At 38.3% G+C, this 14734-nt stretch overlaps 1 protein-coding gene across 1 annotated transcript in view; it reads right to left on the bottom strand.

Moving 5' to 3' along the window:
* Window positions 1-122: 122 nt before the first annotated feature.
* Window positions 123-14734, bottom strand: part of prom1a (prominin 1a) — a 59531-nt gene continuing 44919 nt past the window's right edge. The window contains exons 15-28 of the mRNA XM_028415625.1: window positions 14387-14471; window positions 12622-12768; window positions 11731-11802; window positions 11130-11222; window positions 8857-8910; window positions 8694-8774; window positions 8541-8609; window positions 7912-8001; window positions 7336-7451; window positions 6752-6775; window positions 6274-6342; window positions 3930-4032; window positions 2463-2492; window positions 123-1606 (exon numbers count right to left, since the gene is read on the bottom strand). Coding sequence (XP_028271426.1) covers window positions 3963-4032; window positions 6274-6342; window positions 6752-6775; window positions 7336-7451; window positions 7912-8001; window positions 8541-8609; window positions 8694-8774; window positions 8857-8910; window positions 11130-11222; window positions 11731-11802; window positions 12622-12768; window positions 14387-14471 — 970 coding nt within the window. The 3' untranslated portion in view covers window positions 123-1606; window positions 2463-2492; window positions 3930-3962. The remainder of the gene's footprint in view (window positions 1607-2462; window positions 2493-3929; window positions 4033-6273; window positions 6343-6751; window positions 6776-7335; window positions 7452-7911; window positions 8002-8540; window positions 8610-8693; window positions 8775-8856; window positions 8911-11129; window positions 11223-11730; window positions 11803-12621; window positions 12769-14386; window positions 14472-14734) is intronic.

Below are 14734 nucleotides of genomic sequence, written 5' to 3'. Positions count from 1 at the left end.
CTTGAATACATTCACTTGTTCCATATTAAATGTATCCATTAGCTACTATGAATTTGTTTTAAAAAGCAGAAAAACAAAATAAGCACATAGTTGATAGAACACTAAAGACCTGAGAGCTACGGTAAAAAAAAAAAAAAGATTTGGCTTGAGAATTATTTCTCCAATTTAAAAGTATGATCACTAGAAAGCAAGAAATATCTCAGTAAAATGCTGTTAGTGAACTCAACATAATAACATGTGTTATTTATCCATTCATCACATAGGGAAACTACAAGCCTGAAACTTTATTATATACGATTTTAAAGAGAAGATCCACCAAAGATGCTGACACTGTTTCTGATGAATTATGATGGCAGCAGGGTGTTCAATGAATTCAGTATGTTATTAAAGCTCTGTAACGTTTTGTTACATGTAGGTTAAATTCACTGCAGCATTAAAATGCAATCAATTGCATTTCCATAGGGTGTTTAAAGGCATTCTGGGAAATGTAGTAGGACAGCTGGCACAGATGTAAACAGCCAGCCTGTCCTCACTGAGACATTGTAAGAAGCACCTGCTTGTGGTGCAAAAATGTGTGTGTGTGTGTGTGGCAGGACTTATTAGCATTGTAGCCAAGAAAAAGGCAGAGAAGCTTGTTGCAGGTGGGACACTTTTGCCCTTTTAAATATGTGAAATGATAGGAAATTGTTTATTTTAACCCAAAGCATGAGCTTCAGTCATTTCATTGTGTAAAAAGTGGAGATGTGAGCAACCTTGTGTATCCATTAGCCTCACTTTTGGAGGCCTTTATTCTAGTTTAGATCAGCCCCTTGAACGAGGTTAGCCACACGGCTGGTCATATGGGCAAAATTATGATTTAGTTTTTTTTAAAATGATCCCCAGACTGTTGAAATCAGCAGTGTCTTAGCGTCTGATGGTGGATTTTCTCTTTTAAAGATTAGCATATCTGTCGATGTGAAACATATTTCTGAAAGGCAACCAGTCATTTGCAATTCGCTCCAAAACCAGCAAAGACAAATCTTCTTGTAATATTGTAAACATTTAGAAAAAAAAAGTCATGGTGATTTTTCTCATGGTATCTCCCAACATCCTTCTGTAGTTGTCCTCCAAACATCCACCATCTTACACATGCTGCTTTTAAAAGGATGTGCAGTTTTCAGCACTTCCTGTTAATTGGCAGCTTTTATTTGAAGGTGTACAGACACACCTTTTATATTTTCATCAGTAACTGTTACATCCATTTTAAGTACAGGAAGAAAGAAGCGTCCTTTAGCTGACCTTCCATTTTCTTAAGCACATATAGGTACATTACAACAAACAAGCATCACAGTTAACATCATGTCCTTTCACTGAATGTGTTGTTTTCAGCTTGGTTTTTGAATCCGTACCAGTGTAAACGCAGACACAGCAGTCCTTTTGAAAAATGCAGAAGAAGCCTGGCTCAGATTGAGGCTGATGGGAGGGGGGGGGGGGGCAGTGACCGTACTGAAGCCTGCGGTCAGCCTGAATGAGAAGGTTCAGACCTGCAGGACTTTATGTCTGATCTTCTTCTGTTGCGAGGAAGCTGGGTTTTGTTGAGCTTCGTCTGGTCCGAACAAACGAGCAGCTTAAAAACAGACGAGAGAACAGAACACGCTCTGGTTAGTTTATTCAGAGAATATAGTGACTTCAGAAAGTGTTCAGGCTCCTTCATTCTGTCGCCTTTTGTACATTTTATTGATTTATAAATTGACAGAATTTGTGTTTTCATGCCAAAATGTTTAGGTTAATCACTGATGGACTGAAATTCAAAAATATTCACTCAAGGATGAGCTGATTATAATTTATTGATAAAGAGTGTAAAGAATTTCTTTAAATTAAGTTTAAATATTAACCCTGACTAAGGGACCAGTACTTGTCTGTAAAAGGTCAAAGGTCACTGTGACCTAAAAAAATTGCATTAAGGTTTTTTCTTTTGTTTTTGAGAATTTGGCACACATTCCATAATAAATTGATGAGGGTCAAAGGTCACACACATAATTAGTTTTGGCTTTAAATGATTTAATGATGACATGATGACAAAGGTCAACCTCACTGTAAGTCCTCCCAACCCTTCATACAGTGTATTATACGAGTCCGTACACACACTGACGCAAAACAAGCGATAATTCTGTTTTTGATCTCAGTGACTGACAGAAGTTTTTTTTAATTAGTACTTTATTGAACTGTAAAACCAAATCCAATACTGATCACTGCGGCCCAAAGCGTTTCTAAACTTGCTACAAACTTTTTCCACTTACTTTAGGGAAAATTGGATGTTGACCTGCCATGAGAGTAAATTGCTGGTTAAATAGACCCCTTAACTCTGATGGTTCTGGACCATAGTATATTGATCCTGTATTGATCTGTGAATCGAAACTCATTCTGCTGCTGCAGACTCAGCTAAATGACTAAAATGTAAAATAAAAAGCAGTTAGACTTACTGAGTATTTCAGTTCCAGTTTTCAAGGGCACTGGAAAGACAAATAAGAGAGATGGGGGTTAAAAAAAAAAAAGTTCTTTAAAATATTAAGTTAATAATTCAAAGCTTTTCTTTGTTCATCTGAACAGCCCAGGAGATGAATGCAGCTCTGGCTGGCTTGTGGAATAAAAGACATGACAGAACAGTCGGTGATGCTTTCATGAACCTCCAGAGAGGATTTTTCACAGACTGCATACAGTTAAAAAAAAAAGTATTTTAATACAGAACTTCCAGAAAACGTACTTTACACTGGGAATAATGCCCTTTTCCCTCCAGGTATTTGAAATTACATTTCAAAATTCAATGTATAATTCAAATCGAGGGGTGGTAATTTATCAACTGAAAATAATTCGAATATCATAATTTACTTAATTGTACATAAAAAATCAATTCAAACAGGAATATATAATTTGTGAGCGCGGGAGTAGTACTACTTATATAATACTTACTATATAAGTAAGTATTATATACTTTTACACTCAGCACTTTATATTACCCTGTTGTTTTAGGATTGGCAATCTATCATGTGTAACAACATAAATCATTTAGTACTGATGTTCTAAACTGTAAAGTATTCACAATATTTCAGCATGCATGCTGAATGCAATATTAGAATTAAAGTATATAAAGCCAATATGTCCTCAAAAACGAAATAAATCAATAAAAACTTAGTTTATTGTCGAATTGGATTACATTAGTTTGCACGTGTCCCTATAAATTTCTCATTTAGCTTCATATACATGTGGTACATTTCACAAAAGAATCAGGGAAACAGTTTTTTTGCTTTTTCACAGCAGACATTTTGACTTGCCACGATAGAAAACGTGCAGGTTTAATAAGGACAATAACAAGAACTCTGGGCCATGACAGCAGTGTCACAGCCACCGGACATTTTGACATTATATTATTCACACCCTTAATTTTGTTTTCTATTGTGACTCGTAAAATGTCTTTTGTGAAAAAAAGAAAGAAAGAAAGAAATGGATCTCAGACACAGAAAAAGACACATATGGTGTCTTTTTCACATGTCACACTACAACTGGGCAAATCAAGACATGAAGCTGTGACAGGTTACACAGTTCATAGAACTAAAACAGGATATTATTAGTAACTATAATACACTAGCTAAGCAGCCACACAGACGTGCTGTGAAGACATTAATATTCGTTAGTGATTCTAAAATTCTCACCATGATGGTTTTCCTGCAAGCAGAAATGCACTAGAACAAGCTGGGAAGAAGTGTTAACAGACTTAGATTAGAGTGGCGCATTAAAAATACACAGAGGTTAAAAACACAGGAGAGATGCTGCAGTGATGGCAGACAAACAGCAGGATAAGATGGCAGCTGTGTGAAGGAACGATGTAAGGCAGGAAGGAAAAGGGTTAAACTTAAACGGTGTTATAGACACAGTCCTTAGTGGTCCAGTACCTTTCAGGAGCCAGAACAAGAGCTGGCTCTCTGTCACCAGTCGATGTGCCTCGGAGGAGCCGAGGCCCGTGGGAACCTGTTCATGGTGTCATAGGTGGGGATGCTACCAGCACACACACACACAGACACACACAGGAAACAACATTAACAGCCACACACAGATAAATCACCTCATTTATCTCTATGTGGTGAAGCTGTTCTTTTATTTGGCAAAGAGGAGAAGCTGTTCACGAGGCTGAGAGCAGAAGAGCGTCATCCTCTGATGTTCAGTCGCTTAAAGGAGCATTAAGTACATTTGGAAATACACTTACAGTAGTAGTATTTGTAAGGTTGTGTGCAGTGTGGTGCTTTAAAATTATGATTTTTGTGGCTTGTTAAAATGTCCAGCTGTAGATCAGATTGGTAGCAACATAAATATTTTGAATTTTAAATGAATAGTTTAGAAGTTATAATAAACCTTAAAGCCTCAGCTAGATAGTCTCCCATTGTTCTGTAAACCTATGGAGCATGATACAGATCCAGTATATGGTCTATGGCCTCTGGGTATGTTGCTGGGGTATTTTGTGTGAGGGTGTGTAGCCCAAAGTTTGCGACCACATAGATTGTGTGTTCGCTGCAAATGTGCTGAATTTGCATGGCCCAGGAAAACAGTAAGTTAAAAAAAGGATGTGAACGGATTTACTGTCTTCTTCCTGTGGTCCTGGTCTCTTTCAAAAATTAAGTTGAAGGAAATGTCAAATGTGATGTATCAATAGTTATTGATAAATATAAATAAGATTACTTAGTGCCCCTTGGATAGTGATCTGTAGGTTTCATTACAAGATGTAAACCAATGTTTCTACCCTTTGATAAAGATCTGAAAATATTTAGTCATCATTTTATCGTATTTGCATTTTTCTGTTTAGTAACAAACCACAGGTTCAACATGTGTTGCTCTTGGAATGAAACAGGAAGTAAACATCAGGGCCTGGACTGTAGCTGAGCTATGTCTGCTCTCAGCCTGTTAGCCTCTGTTACAGCATGTTGGTTGGCCAAACCCGTCCCCCCCTTCACCCCCAAAAAATGCAAATTAAAAATGTACATGCAGTTAGACGTTCTGGTTAGATTAAGGAAAAAAGAAAAATCAAAGGAGCAGCATTTAGCGTCACACTTGACAAAGCTTGACATGCTTGCCTCTCTCTGAACAAAATGATCAGGTGTACATTCATCGGACTTTGGCTGACTCTAAACGAGAGGAGACAGGAAGATTTTTCATTCAGCATGCAGCAGGTTAGTGATAGAACCCACAGAGCAGAACATGGCAGAGAGAAGTAATGGCAGCAGATATTATTACTATTTTACTAGTCCTTCTATTTAACCCTCTGAGCCCCAGGCAGTTTCTGGGCCTCCACCCAGTCCCAATGGGCTCATTTTTCACAGTCCTCTAAACCTATGGAGTAAGTGGAGTAAACTCTGTCTAATAAAAGAAAAACAAATCATATATTGAAAAAACAAGTAGCTAGTTAAGCTTTAATGGTGCCATTTTGTCAATCCAGCATAACTATGAGTCTGGTTAAGGTTGAGCATTAAAAACAGTATAAGAGGGTGGGTAAAGATCACCTGAAAACACGCTACCATCGTGGCAAGTTCCTACACCCATACGCACCTAGAGATATGCGCACGTTCTATTTTCAACGACTGAAATATCAACCTTATCTTGTTTTTCTGGTGAGGATGGGCTGAACAAAACACAGCTACACAAGCTATACATTGATTTAACTAGTTGCATTTTATTATTATTATTAGAGCAGGGTTGTCCAATAACCAGAAGGTCGGTGGTTCGATCCCAACTCCTCCCTAGTCATTGTTGTGTGTCCTTGGGCAAGGCACTTTACCCGCATTGCCTTCAGTGCACTAACTGGTGTGTGGCGCTCTTTGCTGGGCTGCCTTAAGCAATTTCCCTGATGGGATTATTAAAGTATTTCAAAATTAAAAAAAATAAATTATTATTTTACAGTCTCTCTCTCCATGCATGTAATTTGGCCTGTTTTAACTAATTTTGGTTATTTTTTTAAAAGCAGCCATTTCAAACCTGCAGTTGGGGTTTGGGGAGTTAAGTGAAGGACTTTAATAACCCTCTGCTGTCACTAAAGATTTTGGGATATGATAAATTTTCTGATAAAAGCCACCATTACTTGTCTACTTTCATTTATAACTTGTGATGTGTGTATTTGATTGTGTGTATGCATAGGATGAATCAGCTCCCCTGCAGACATGCACTGCGCATCATCATTATTTAAAAACACAACACCCCGGGCATGCCTCCACCTCCCCATTACATGCAGTCAAAAGGAGGAATATTTACCTTGTCATCATAGGATTAGGAATACCTTGTGAGCGCTCACTATGATAACCATTAATACCAATTTCCATACTGAAAATAAAATATTGTATACAAAAAATGAAAGGGATGAGAAATGTAACGTGGGAGACATGGCATGCTGAGCTTTAGGAGTAAAAATGCTTTCTTTTGGAGTAGGCAAACGTTTTAAGAATGTTAGCATTCTGAGTACAAACCATAGCATTTTGTTTATTTACACCGTAACTTACAAAAAAAACCAGGTGGACTTTATAAGGTAATGATTGCAAGAGCCCTTCATGAAAGGTAAGGGGCACTTTTCAAAAGGTAGCACACAACAAGAAGCCACACCATCCACCCATAAGAGCAAGTCCAAGCTTAAAAACGCAAACCAGCACCAAGAATTTAGTAAACAGTTCTATTTACAGGATTCAGAGGAAAGCAGAGTGAGTGATCAGAGGGAGGTGTTGGAAAAATGTCTTACGTTTTCATGGGAATTGTCCTAATGCTATAAAGATAGACACATACACAAAAAAAACAGCAACGTAAGAATGTTGGAGAGATGAGGAATGCACCAGAAAGTCGCCTGTAATCCAGCACAGATCAGAACGTGTCCACGAAGGGCCAACAAAAGGTGCATGAGGAGGAAATGTAAATAATAAACTGACAAATGTGTCAATGTTTCTTTGTAAAGTGCTGAGTGCTTCACAGAAAGAGGATGGAAACAAAATAAAGGATGTGGAAAATGGAAATAGTAGAAATGGTTATCACAAAGTAAAATGCCATGTCCCAGAAACAGAGGAGCTACAAGGGAAGAGAAAACAAACCAACAATAAAGCATACTTTAACAAAAATTAACCCATAAAAACATGGTTTATCTAGGTTTAACCCAAACATTTTAAGAATATAAAAACACACTATGAAAAGAATGAGCTACTTAGAGGCAGGTACAGAGTAAAGAGCTGAAGAGACAGAAGGCGGTCCTGCAACCATTGATGACGCCTTGTTCCCATTGATTGATATCAATTACTTGTATGAACTTGTAGAATAATAAGTGGAAGTACTCACTCATCGTAAACATCCTCCGTGTCCATTCTGCGGTAGTACTTGGCGAGTTTTACTGCGAGGATGATGCTCGGGAGCAGGAAGAGAGTGCTGCAGCCCAGACCCATCCAGAAAGTGTTCTGTTGGAAAGATGAAGATTCAGACACCAGGTGTCATGTGGTGAATGCTGCGATTTAAAGTTTGAATTTTTGAGTCATTTTCTGTCATTATGCACGAACGGGTGCATGAAGGTTGATTTTTATTTTGTCGGAAGGAGTTAACTGGCAGGAAAACCAATATTAGATTTATAATTGTAGAGCAAATAAATGATATATTGATCTATATTTTGAATCCACATAAAATATGTAAAATATAGTTTAGGTTAAAAAAATATGTGAGCAAGCTACTTCTGCGCAATTAATTAAGTTAGAATTTCGAATGTTGCTGCCATGTGAGGCCATAACATTAAAATTCCAGCTTTACCTAAGTTAAACAATAAATATTTTAATCCAATTAATTATCCAATCTGACAAAAATTAACATAGCCACAGCTAACACCTGAGTCAACAGAGTGTGTCCCTTTTTGATCAATATCATTACCATTGAGTCCACCAAGAAACTACAGGTCATGATTTCTGCCGTATCCACCATATTGCTAAAAGGTTTGCATGGTGCGACCTCCATTGCGAGCTGCAGAAGAAGAATAAACAGGAAACATCACACACACAATACACACTGTACCTGCAGTAACACACTCACTCTGTTTACTCTGATGAACACGAAGTCCCGGACATCTCTGTACTTTGTAGAGAAGATTGAAGCAAGGCGTCTGGACTTGTAGAGTCTGGCGTTTGTCCAGACGCCTTGCTTCAATCTTCTCTACATATGATGACCTGGATGACTGAGAATCTTCATCAACATCTCTGTACTTTACACAGAAAACAATAACATTTTTAACTGTTTTATTGACAACTCTGTTTTCTTACTCTGGTCTGAATTCCTTCGTCTAACTTCAGCAGAAACCAAAGTACCACAAAGCAAATTCCTCAAATTTATAGAGGTTGTAACTGTTATATTCGTCTCTTCTATATTTATGACAACTCTTATGCAACATGCAGAGTTTTAGTTCAGTTTGTCAGCACATAACTCCTCTTGTGTGATTCTGTGTAAGTGAACACTACGTTAAGTGAGATATAAAAAGCACAGCTTCAACAAATGAACACACTTACAGATGTTTTGACCCACTCTACGTACTGATGGAAGTAGCCCACAATGGTCGCTGTGTATTTTCCTGTTTCCTGAGAAAGATCGGGACACAATGTGAGTTAATAAAAACCACGTACAAATTAGCAATACAAGGAAAGTCGTTCTGTCGTAGTTACCCGATTGATTAACTGTGTAGCATTGTGGGAGATGAGATACTGTGCAGCTTCTATGGCCTCAATAACAGCTAAGACTTTGTTCTGCAAAGAGGAAACAGTGTTGAGATTGAGATTAAATTTAAGTCTGGATTTCTGATTCAAGCTGGAAGACTGGTTTACTTACTGGCAGGTTAGAGGCTGTTCTTTCCAGGAACCTCATACTCTGGTTCAGTGCGCTCTTTAAAAGGATACAAATCAACATGTCAGAGATCGTTTTGATACCCAGAAACACACGGCAGTGGATCACAAATGGAGACCAGGAGAGACCAAAACTGATCAACACTCGCTGAACAACATGTTTTCATTTCTGGCATGCTGAAGGATTTTGTTCCAAAATAAAAGATCCACTGTACAAAGAAAGAAACGACTCTCCTACCTTCAGTCATCCTTTTCTGCAGTTTTGACCCAAATGATGGAACAATTAGAGCTGCTCACATTTCTCTTCTTAAAGTGGATGTTTTGTTGTATTTTGGTACAAAATCTTTCACATGCAACACCACAGAGTATACAACGTGTGATGAGTTCAAGGCCTACAGTAGAAGGAGTCACTTTTCACAAAACATCTAACAGTTGTGGAGCATACACATCTCTTCGTTGATTAATTCTGCATCTTGGACCTATATGGCATCATCATCACTGTCAAAACCAGTAAAGCTTCGTCTTCTTTATCTTGGAGAGCTCTAGAGTGCTGTATTATGTGGACAGTTGGATGGCAGCCATCACCATGGTGGACCTGTGGGCTTGTCCTGGAGAAAGGATCTCTCTTCTTATCAGCTTCTTATACTAAATCTTGTTGATTTTCTCTTGGTTTTAAGTGGATCCAAGTTTCAGTCATGGTGACTGACTCCTGGACAATTTTGTCAGCATCTGCCTGAAAAATGGCAGACAAATCTGCTCATGAGGTCTGAGTAGTTTCAGTTTTCAGTGAGTTAACACCAGCAAGTTTAATGCATGGACATGTTCCTCAGAGACACCATCTTCGGGGTCATCTTCCAGCTATCTCTGCCATGTTTGAATTCAGCAACCCACTCCTTCATCATGTTTTAAGAAGGAGCATCCTCTTCAACGTGTTGACCCCATGTTGTCATGACCGGTCTTGTTGCCGACTTGCAGTCCAATTATCCAAAACAGAATTAAGTTATTGATTTGAACCTTTTTGAGTTGAGCTGCAGGTAAATGAAATGAGAGGTGTGTAATTTGTCTCCTTCTACCTCAGGCCCCGCACTCATCAATCACTGCCATATGATTCTAATGCAAATGTAAATACGAGAACAAACACAATATTTGTACGAAACCACCAAAAATGAGGTATGCATTTTGTCTGTTTACTGTATGTGGTGACACTAAATACACAGGATGGTTCACAGTTCTGCTTACCCTTGCTCTAACATATTTCTTGATGTAAACAGGGGAAAAGAACAAAAAAAAGAGCTGTTGTAAAACGTGTGAGCACATCACTGCTGAACTGCTTGTAGCTGTAACTGCTCAGTGTTTTTGAAAAGAATGGCACCGGCCTTGACAGATATAAAAACAAAAATGAATATTTAATTTGTTTTTCACCCTCATGACATGTTTGGCGACACATGCCTGAGGGTCAAAACGATTTTTTTAAAGGTATTAAATGGAACATGTAGATATGTCTTCTCTGTTGAGGCTGATGTCATTCTCTCATAAATGAAGGAATAAAAAGATAAGGCTTCGGCTTTATTCAGGCTCACTTGAGATGAGAGCATGGATGTCCTTATAAGAGTGAAACACTAACATATTAACACCTTACAAAGCTGGAAACCACTTCAGTGCCTTCACAGTGTTTTTTGGCTTGTCCATTTATATGTCCTGTCCTTGTAGAACAAATATCTTTTGCTGAAATGTCTTCAAATTTAACACAAAGGTCTGCTTAGACACACGATGGAACAGATTAGATGTTGGCATTCTGTGTTGAAGATCACAGAGCTTTATATCAAGAATGCCTTCAGTGAATTTCTCAAAATTTGGCATGAATTATTCGGTTATTTTGCTCAGCACACATGGTCATGCTGGCATTTGTTTTGTGTATTTGTGTATTTGTCTAATTCAACATTTGCTCTCCTTTTATCTTGATTTGTGCCTCCACCAACTAATGTCTGACGCCTAAAACAGATTGATTTTGGTCTGATTGCCAAACTCTGATGCAGAGAAAGCAGACAGTCTTTGTGTAATATTAATTAAATATGAATGATCCTGACTGACATGAGGGGGAAGAATAATCATGAGAACTGAATACACAAAAATAAATTAGCCACTGTTTCAGTGTGTTTTTAAATAATTTAGGTAAGATGAATCATTGAAACAAATCTAACCAAAAGCTAAAAGTTCAGCCAATAATAAGCATGTGAAGCACACAGGCACAGGTATTACCATGGCTTGCTCCATAGGGATGATCTGGTGTCTGTGGATCTGCCGCAGCGAGCTGACGTGGCCTTTCAGAGCAGTCTGCAGAGGGCTTCTGGGCTGAAATAAGTAGACAAACACACAGCAGAAATATAATTTATCACAGACCTGCAACAAATCCAGGTTCATGTATTATACATTTGATACACCTGATACCCACAAAGAAAGCTTTTCAGTTGAATAATGCATTACAATACAGTTTTATCTCTCTCATCCAGCACACATTACACGAGGTATTAGATGCTTTAATTAGAGCAGTAGGTTTTAATTATGGATGATGTCGTGTAACACTTTACTCTGGACAATATTTACAAAGTGATGTGAATGTTAAATACGGTTTTAAGAGACTCATTCAGTTTAACAGACCTTATCTGACTGAAGGAACCATAACTCGGCTCCCTTTAGGGAGGAAATAAACGTCTTGCCTAAACCACTCGAGGGCTTGGCAAAAGAGTCCAGCCTCAATGAGAGCCTTTCATAAGAGTGTGTAAAGTGTGGAATTGTAAATAAAAAGGTGAGATAATCAGATGTTTATGTATCAGCCAAAATGGCAGCGAGGTGTTCTTACCATGAGGTCTGTCTGGGCCTCCAGTTCTCTGGCAAATGAGAGCAGATCCACCACAGTGACTCCTTTATTCACCTGAAAAAAATAATCCATGAAGAGAAAATATGGTCTTTCATACTCAGCATAACTTCCTTTTTGTTGTTCTTATTACTTTTTAACTACGTATGAAGCACAGTGCATTTACTCTGCCCGTTTTTTGCCACACAAGCCAAAAGACACACCGAGCCACACTGAGGCTAAATCAGGTTTTTGAACTTCCACTCAAACTTTTGGAGAGTGTGTGATTTGTGTATCGGGACAGGTGCTACACTCGAATGGAGTCTCTTTTTTTTACCCCCTCTTTCGCCTTCAGGAATTAAATGTAAGTGAACCTGACAGGAAGCATTGGAGAAGACATGGGATGCCAAGTATCAGCTTGTTCCTACACAGTCTTTGCCTTGGCAGGTTCACTTTTGGTTAATTGAGCTTCAGTGGTCCTCGGCAGAACCTGGTGTACTGTGTCATGTTACGGCTGATATCAAGCGAAGCATGACTGCCTGCTGTATGTTAAGTGACAGCAAAGGAGGTGGCTAGGCCCTCAGAATGAAGCTATTTCTGGTAGCATGCCACTACACTGAAGTGAACTGATGTACTTGGACAAGTATTCATAACATCATCATTATTTTATCTCTTACATACACAATATTTTCTCAGATAATCTACTTTTGTGTAACAACCCAACACCCCTTAAAATATGTACATGTTTTGTGTGTTATGTGTCTGCTTGACCTTTTCTTTAACTGTGGTTTTGTGTGTCTGCCCGTGTTTCACATGCACAGTTTAAGTGATTTGTTGGTGCTTGTGTTTTTTGCACAATTCCTTGTGTTGTTGTTGTGACTCGTGTTTTTGTGTCACCTCTTCCAGGTAGTCGGCGTAGTTTATTTCTGACAGTCCAGCTTCAGAGAAATCCAGGAGATTCTGTTTCCCCTCTGCCTCTAACAGGATTATTGCTCTTAAGTCGATCTTAACACTGTCCAGCTGACTGACCACATCCTTAGTGAACTGTGAAAAAGAAAAAAAAATATCCTGTTTGTCAAATGTTTTTTTTGTGAGTCACACTTTGTACATCAAAGGTGGTTGTTTGTTGTACGTTTGCATGAACATCTTGAACATAATGAGAGGTTAACAAAAATGCAAAACAGCCTTGGCAAATATGATTTTCACAAAGACTGGCATGAATAGAAATATACAATGTCATAACCTAAAAACATGCTTTTTTTGTGGCCCTGTAAAGAGAACACAGCAGGAAATGTTGACAATAAAGTTGTTTGTTAGATGTCATGGCTGTATGCTTTTGGATTTCCAATGAAGCTAAGAAATGTCTCTGTTGTGTCGTTGTGATGTTGTCAACACATCATGTTTGTGTTTCCACCAGAAGGATGAATAATAAAACAAAGTAATATAGACTGAAAGCCATAGATATGAGCCTAAAATGACATTTTGCATTGTTTACTGTGCCTGACTTCCGGTTATCCCTGTGAGGAATCTGATTGGACAATAGCTTTTTAGACTACTCCGCCTTACAGGTGCGTCCATTGTGGTTAGTATATTATGATCAGTTATTCTGTAATGAGATGAATGAAAACTTCATACTTTCGTAGCAACGACATTTTTGTCTTAAACACGTAAGTAAACATTAGCTAAAAAAAGTATTTCGCCTATTTAACAGGTTGCCGTCCGTGCAAAGGGGGCGTTGTTAGGGAACAGCTGGACGTGCCTCGTTAGCTTAAAGCTTTTAGCTAACAGGCTAATGTAATTCGCTAGCTAGATATCTGTCGTCAAACGTTGTATTCAGATTGTCTGGTAAGTTGACTTCTGTTGTTACTCGATCAAGGAAACAAGCTAAATGTGTTTATGAGCCACAAACACTTGGGTGTACGATTAGAAACTGTTTGCTACGTAATTACGTAACTGACCAATTCTGATTGAATATGACCAACAGGAAGAGGACTCATAAATTCAGTTGCTTCATTCATTCAGTCAAAGGTCTATAGCTTAGATACTAATAGTACTAACTATCTGGATATCCTTTAAGCATTTGCAGGTCTTAATGAAGACAAATGACCAATGTCCAGAAACACATGCAGCATGGGACATATCAGCTGTTGGAGACATTGAGCCAATGCTATCTTGCCAGCTGGCAGAAAAGTGCTGTATGTGTTTAGACCATCAGAAGACAGAAGGCTGGCTTAGGGTCAAAAAGAGATAGAAACTGGAGTAAGGACTAAGGCATGTAAACGCTATCAGCTGTCAGAACACATTTTGGCAACAAAGAAATTATTAGGTAATGGCAATGACGTGTTGTGGTCAAGAATAGACGTTTCCTATGTGTGCCCATATCAGTACATGTATATTGTGTATACTCTAAACTTGTAGTGCCTCTTGCCCAGATCATTTTGAATAGTATTGTATGTTTATTAGCATCTAGCTGACATAGGCTTTTTAAATTGTCTATTACTTATACTTTTGATCATTGGTAGCACACAACAGTTTTCATTATTTTCCCGATGCAATGATGAGCAAAATAGCTTATTTGCTAAAGATAAAAATCAATACGATTCACAGCCAGACTGCACCGTAAAGCTGAATGGTAATTGTGGTGTGTGTGCAGGTTACTGACCACTGTACTGTTCAGAAAAGAGGAGATGTTGAAGACTTTGTCCAGACGCAGGGCAGAGTAGATGCCTCTGTTTTGTTTGCAAGTACTAAGAATACAAACAAAAACACAAACAGGCAGGATAGAGGAAAAAAAAACACAGAAAAGTCAGTTATGTTTGAGTCATAGTGAAAATATTTGCTGCCATCAAGAGAAACTCAGAGGAACTACAATATTGACAAGTCCCTATAAGGAAGCAAGTGTATGGTACCACAAAGGCCTAGTGTGCTAATATCCTGAAGACAAATATTCAGTTTTAACATTCAAATGTACACAATATTAATACTGCTTGCTTTTAAATGGATGAAGGCT

Source organism: Parambassis ranga, chromosome 10, assembly GCF_900634625.1.
Source record: "Parambassis ranga chromosome 10, fParRan2.1, whole genome shotgun sequence".
In the NCBI taxonomy this organism is placed as follows: Eukaryota; Metazoa; Chordata; class Actinopteri; family Ambassidae; genus Parambassis; species Parambassis ranga.
The sequence above is the reverse complement of the archived record's forward strand: the minus strand, read 5'-3'. Positions and strand labels throughout refer to the sequence as shown.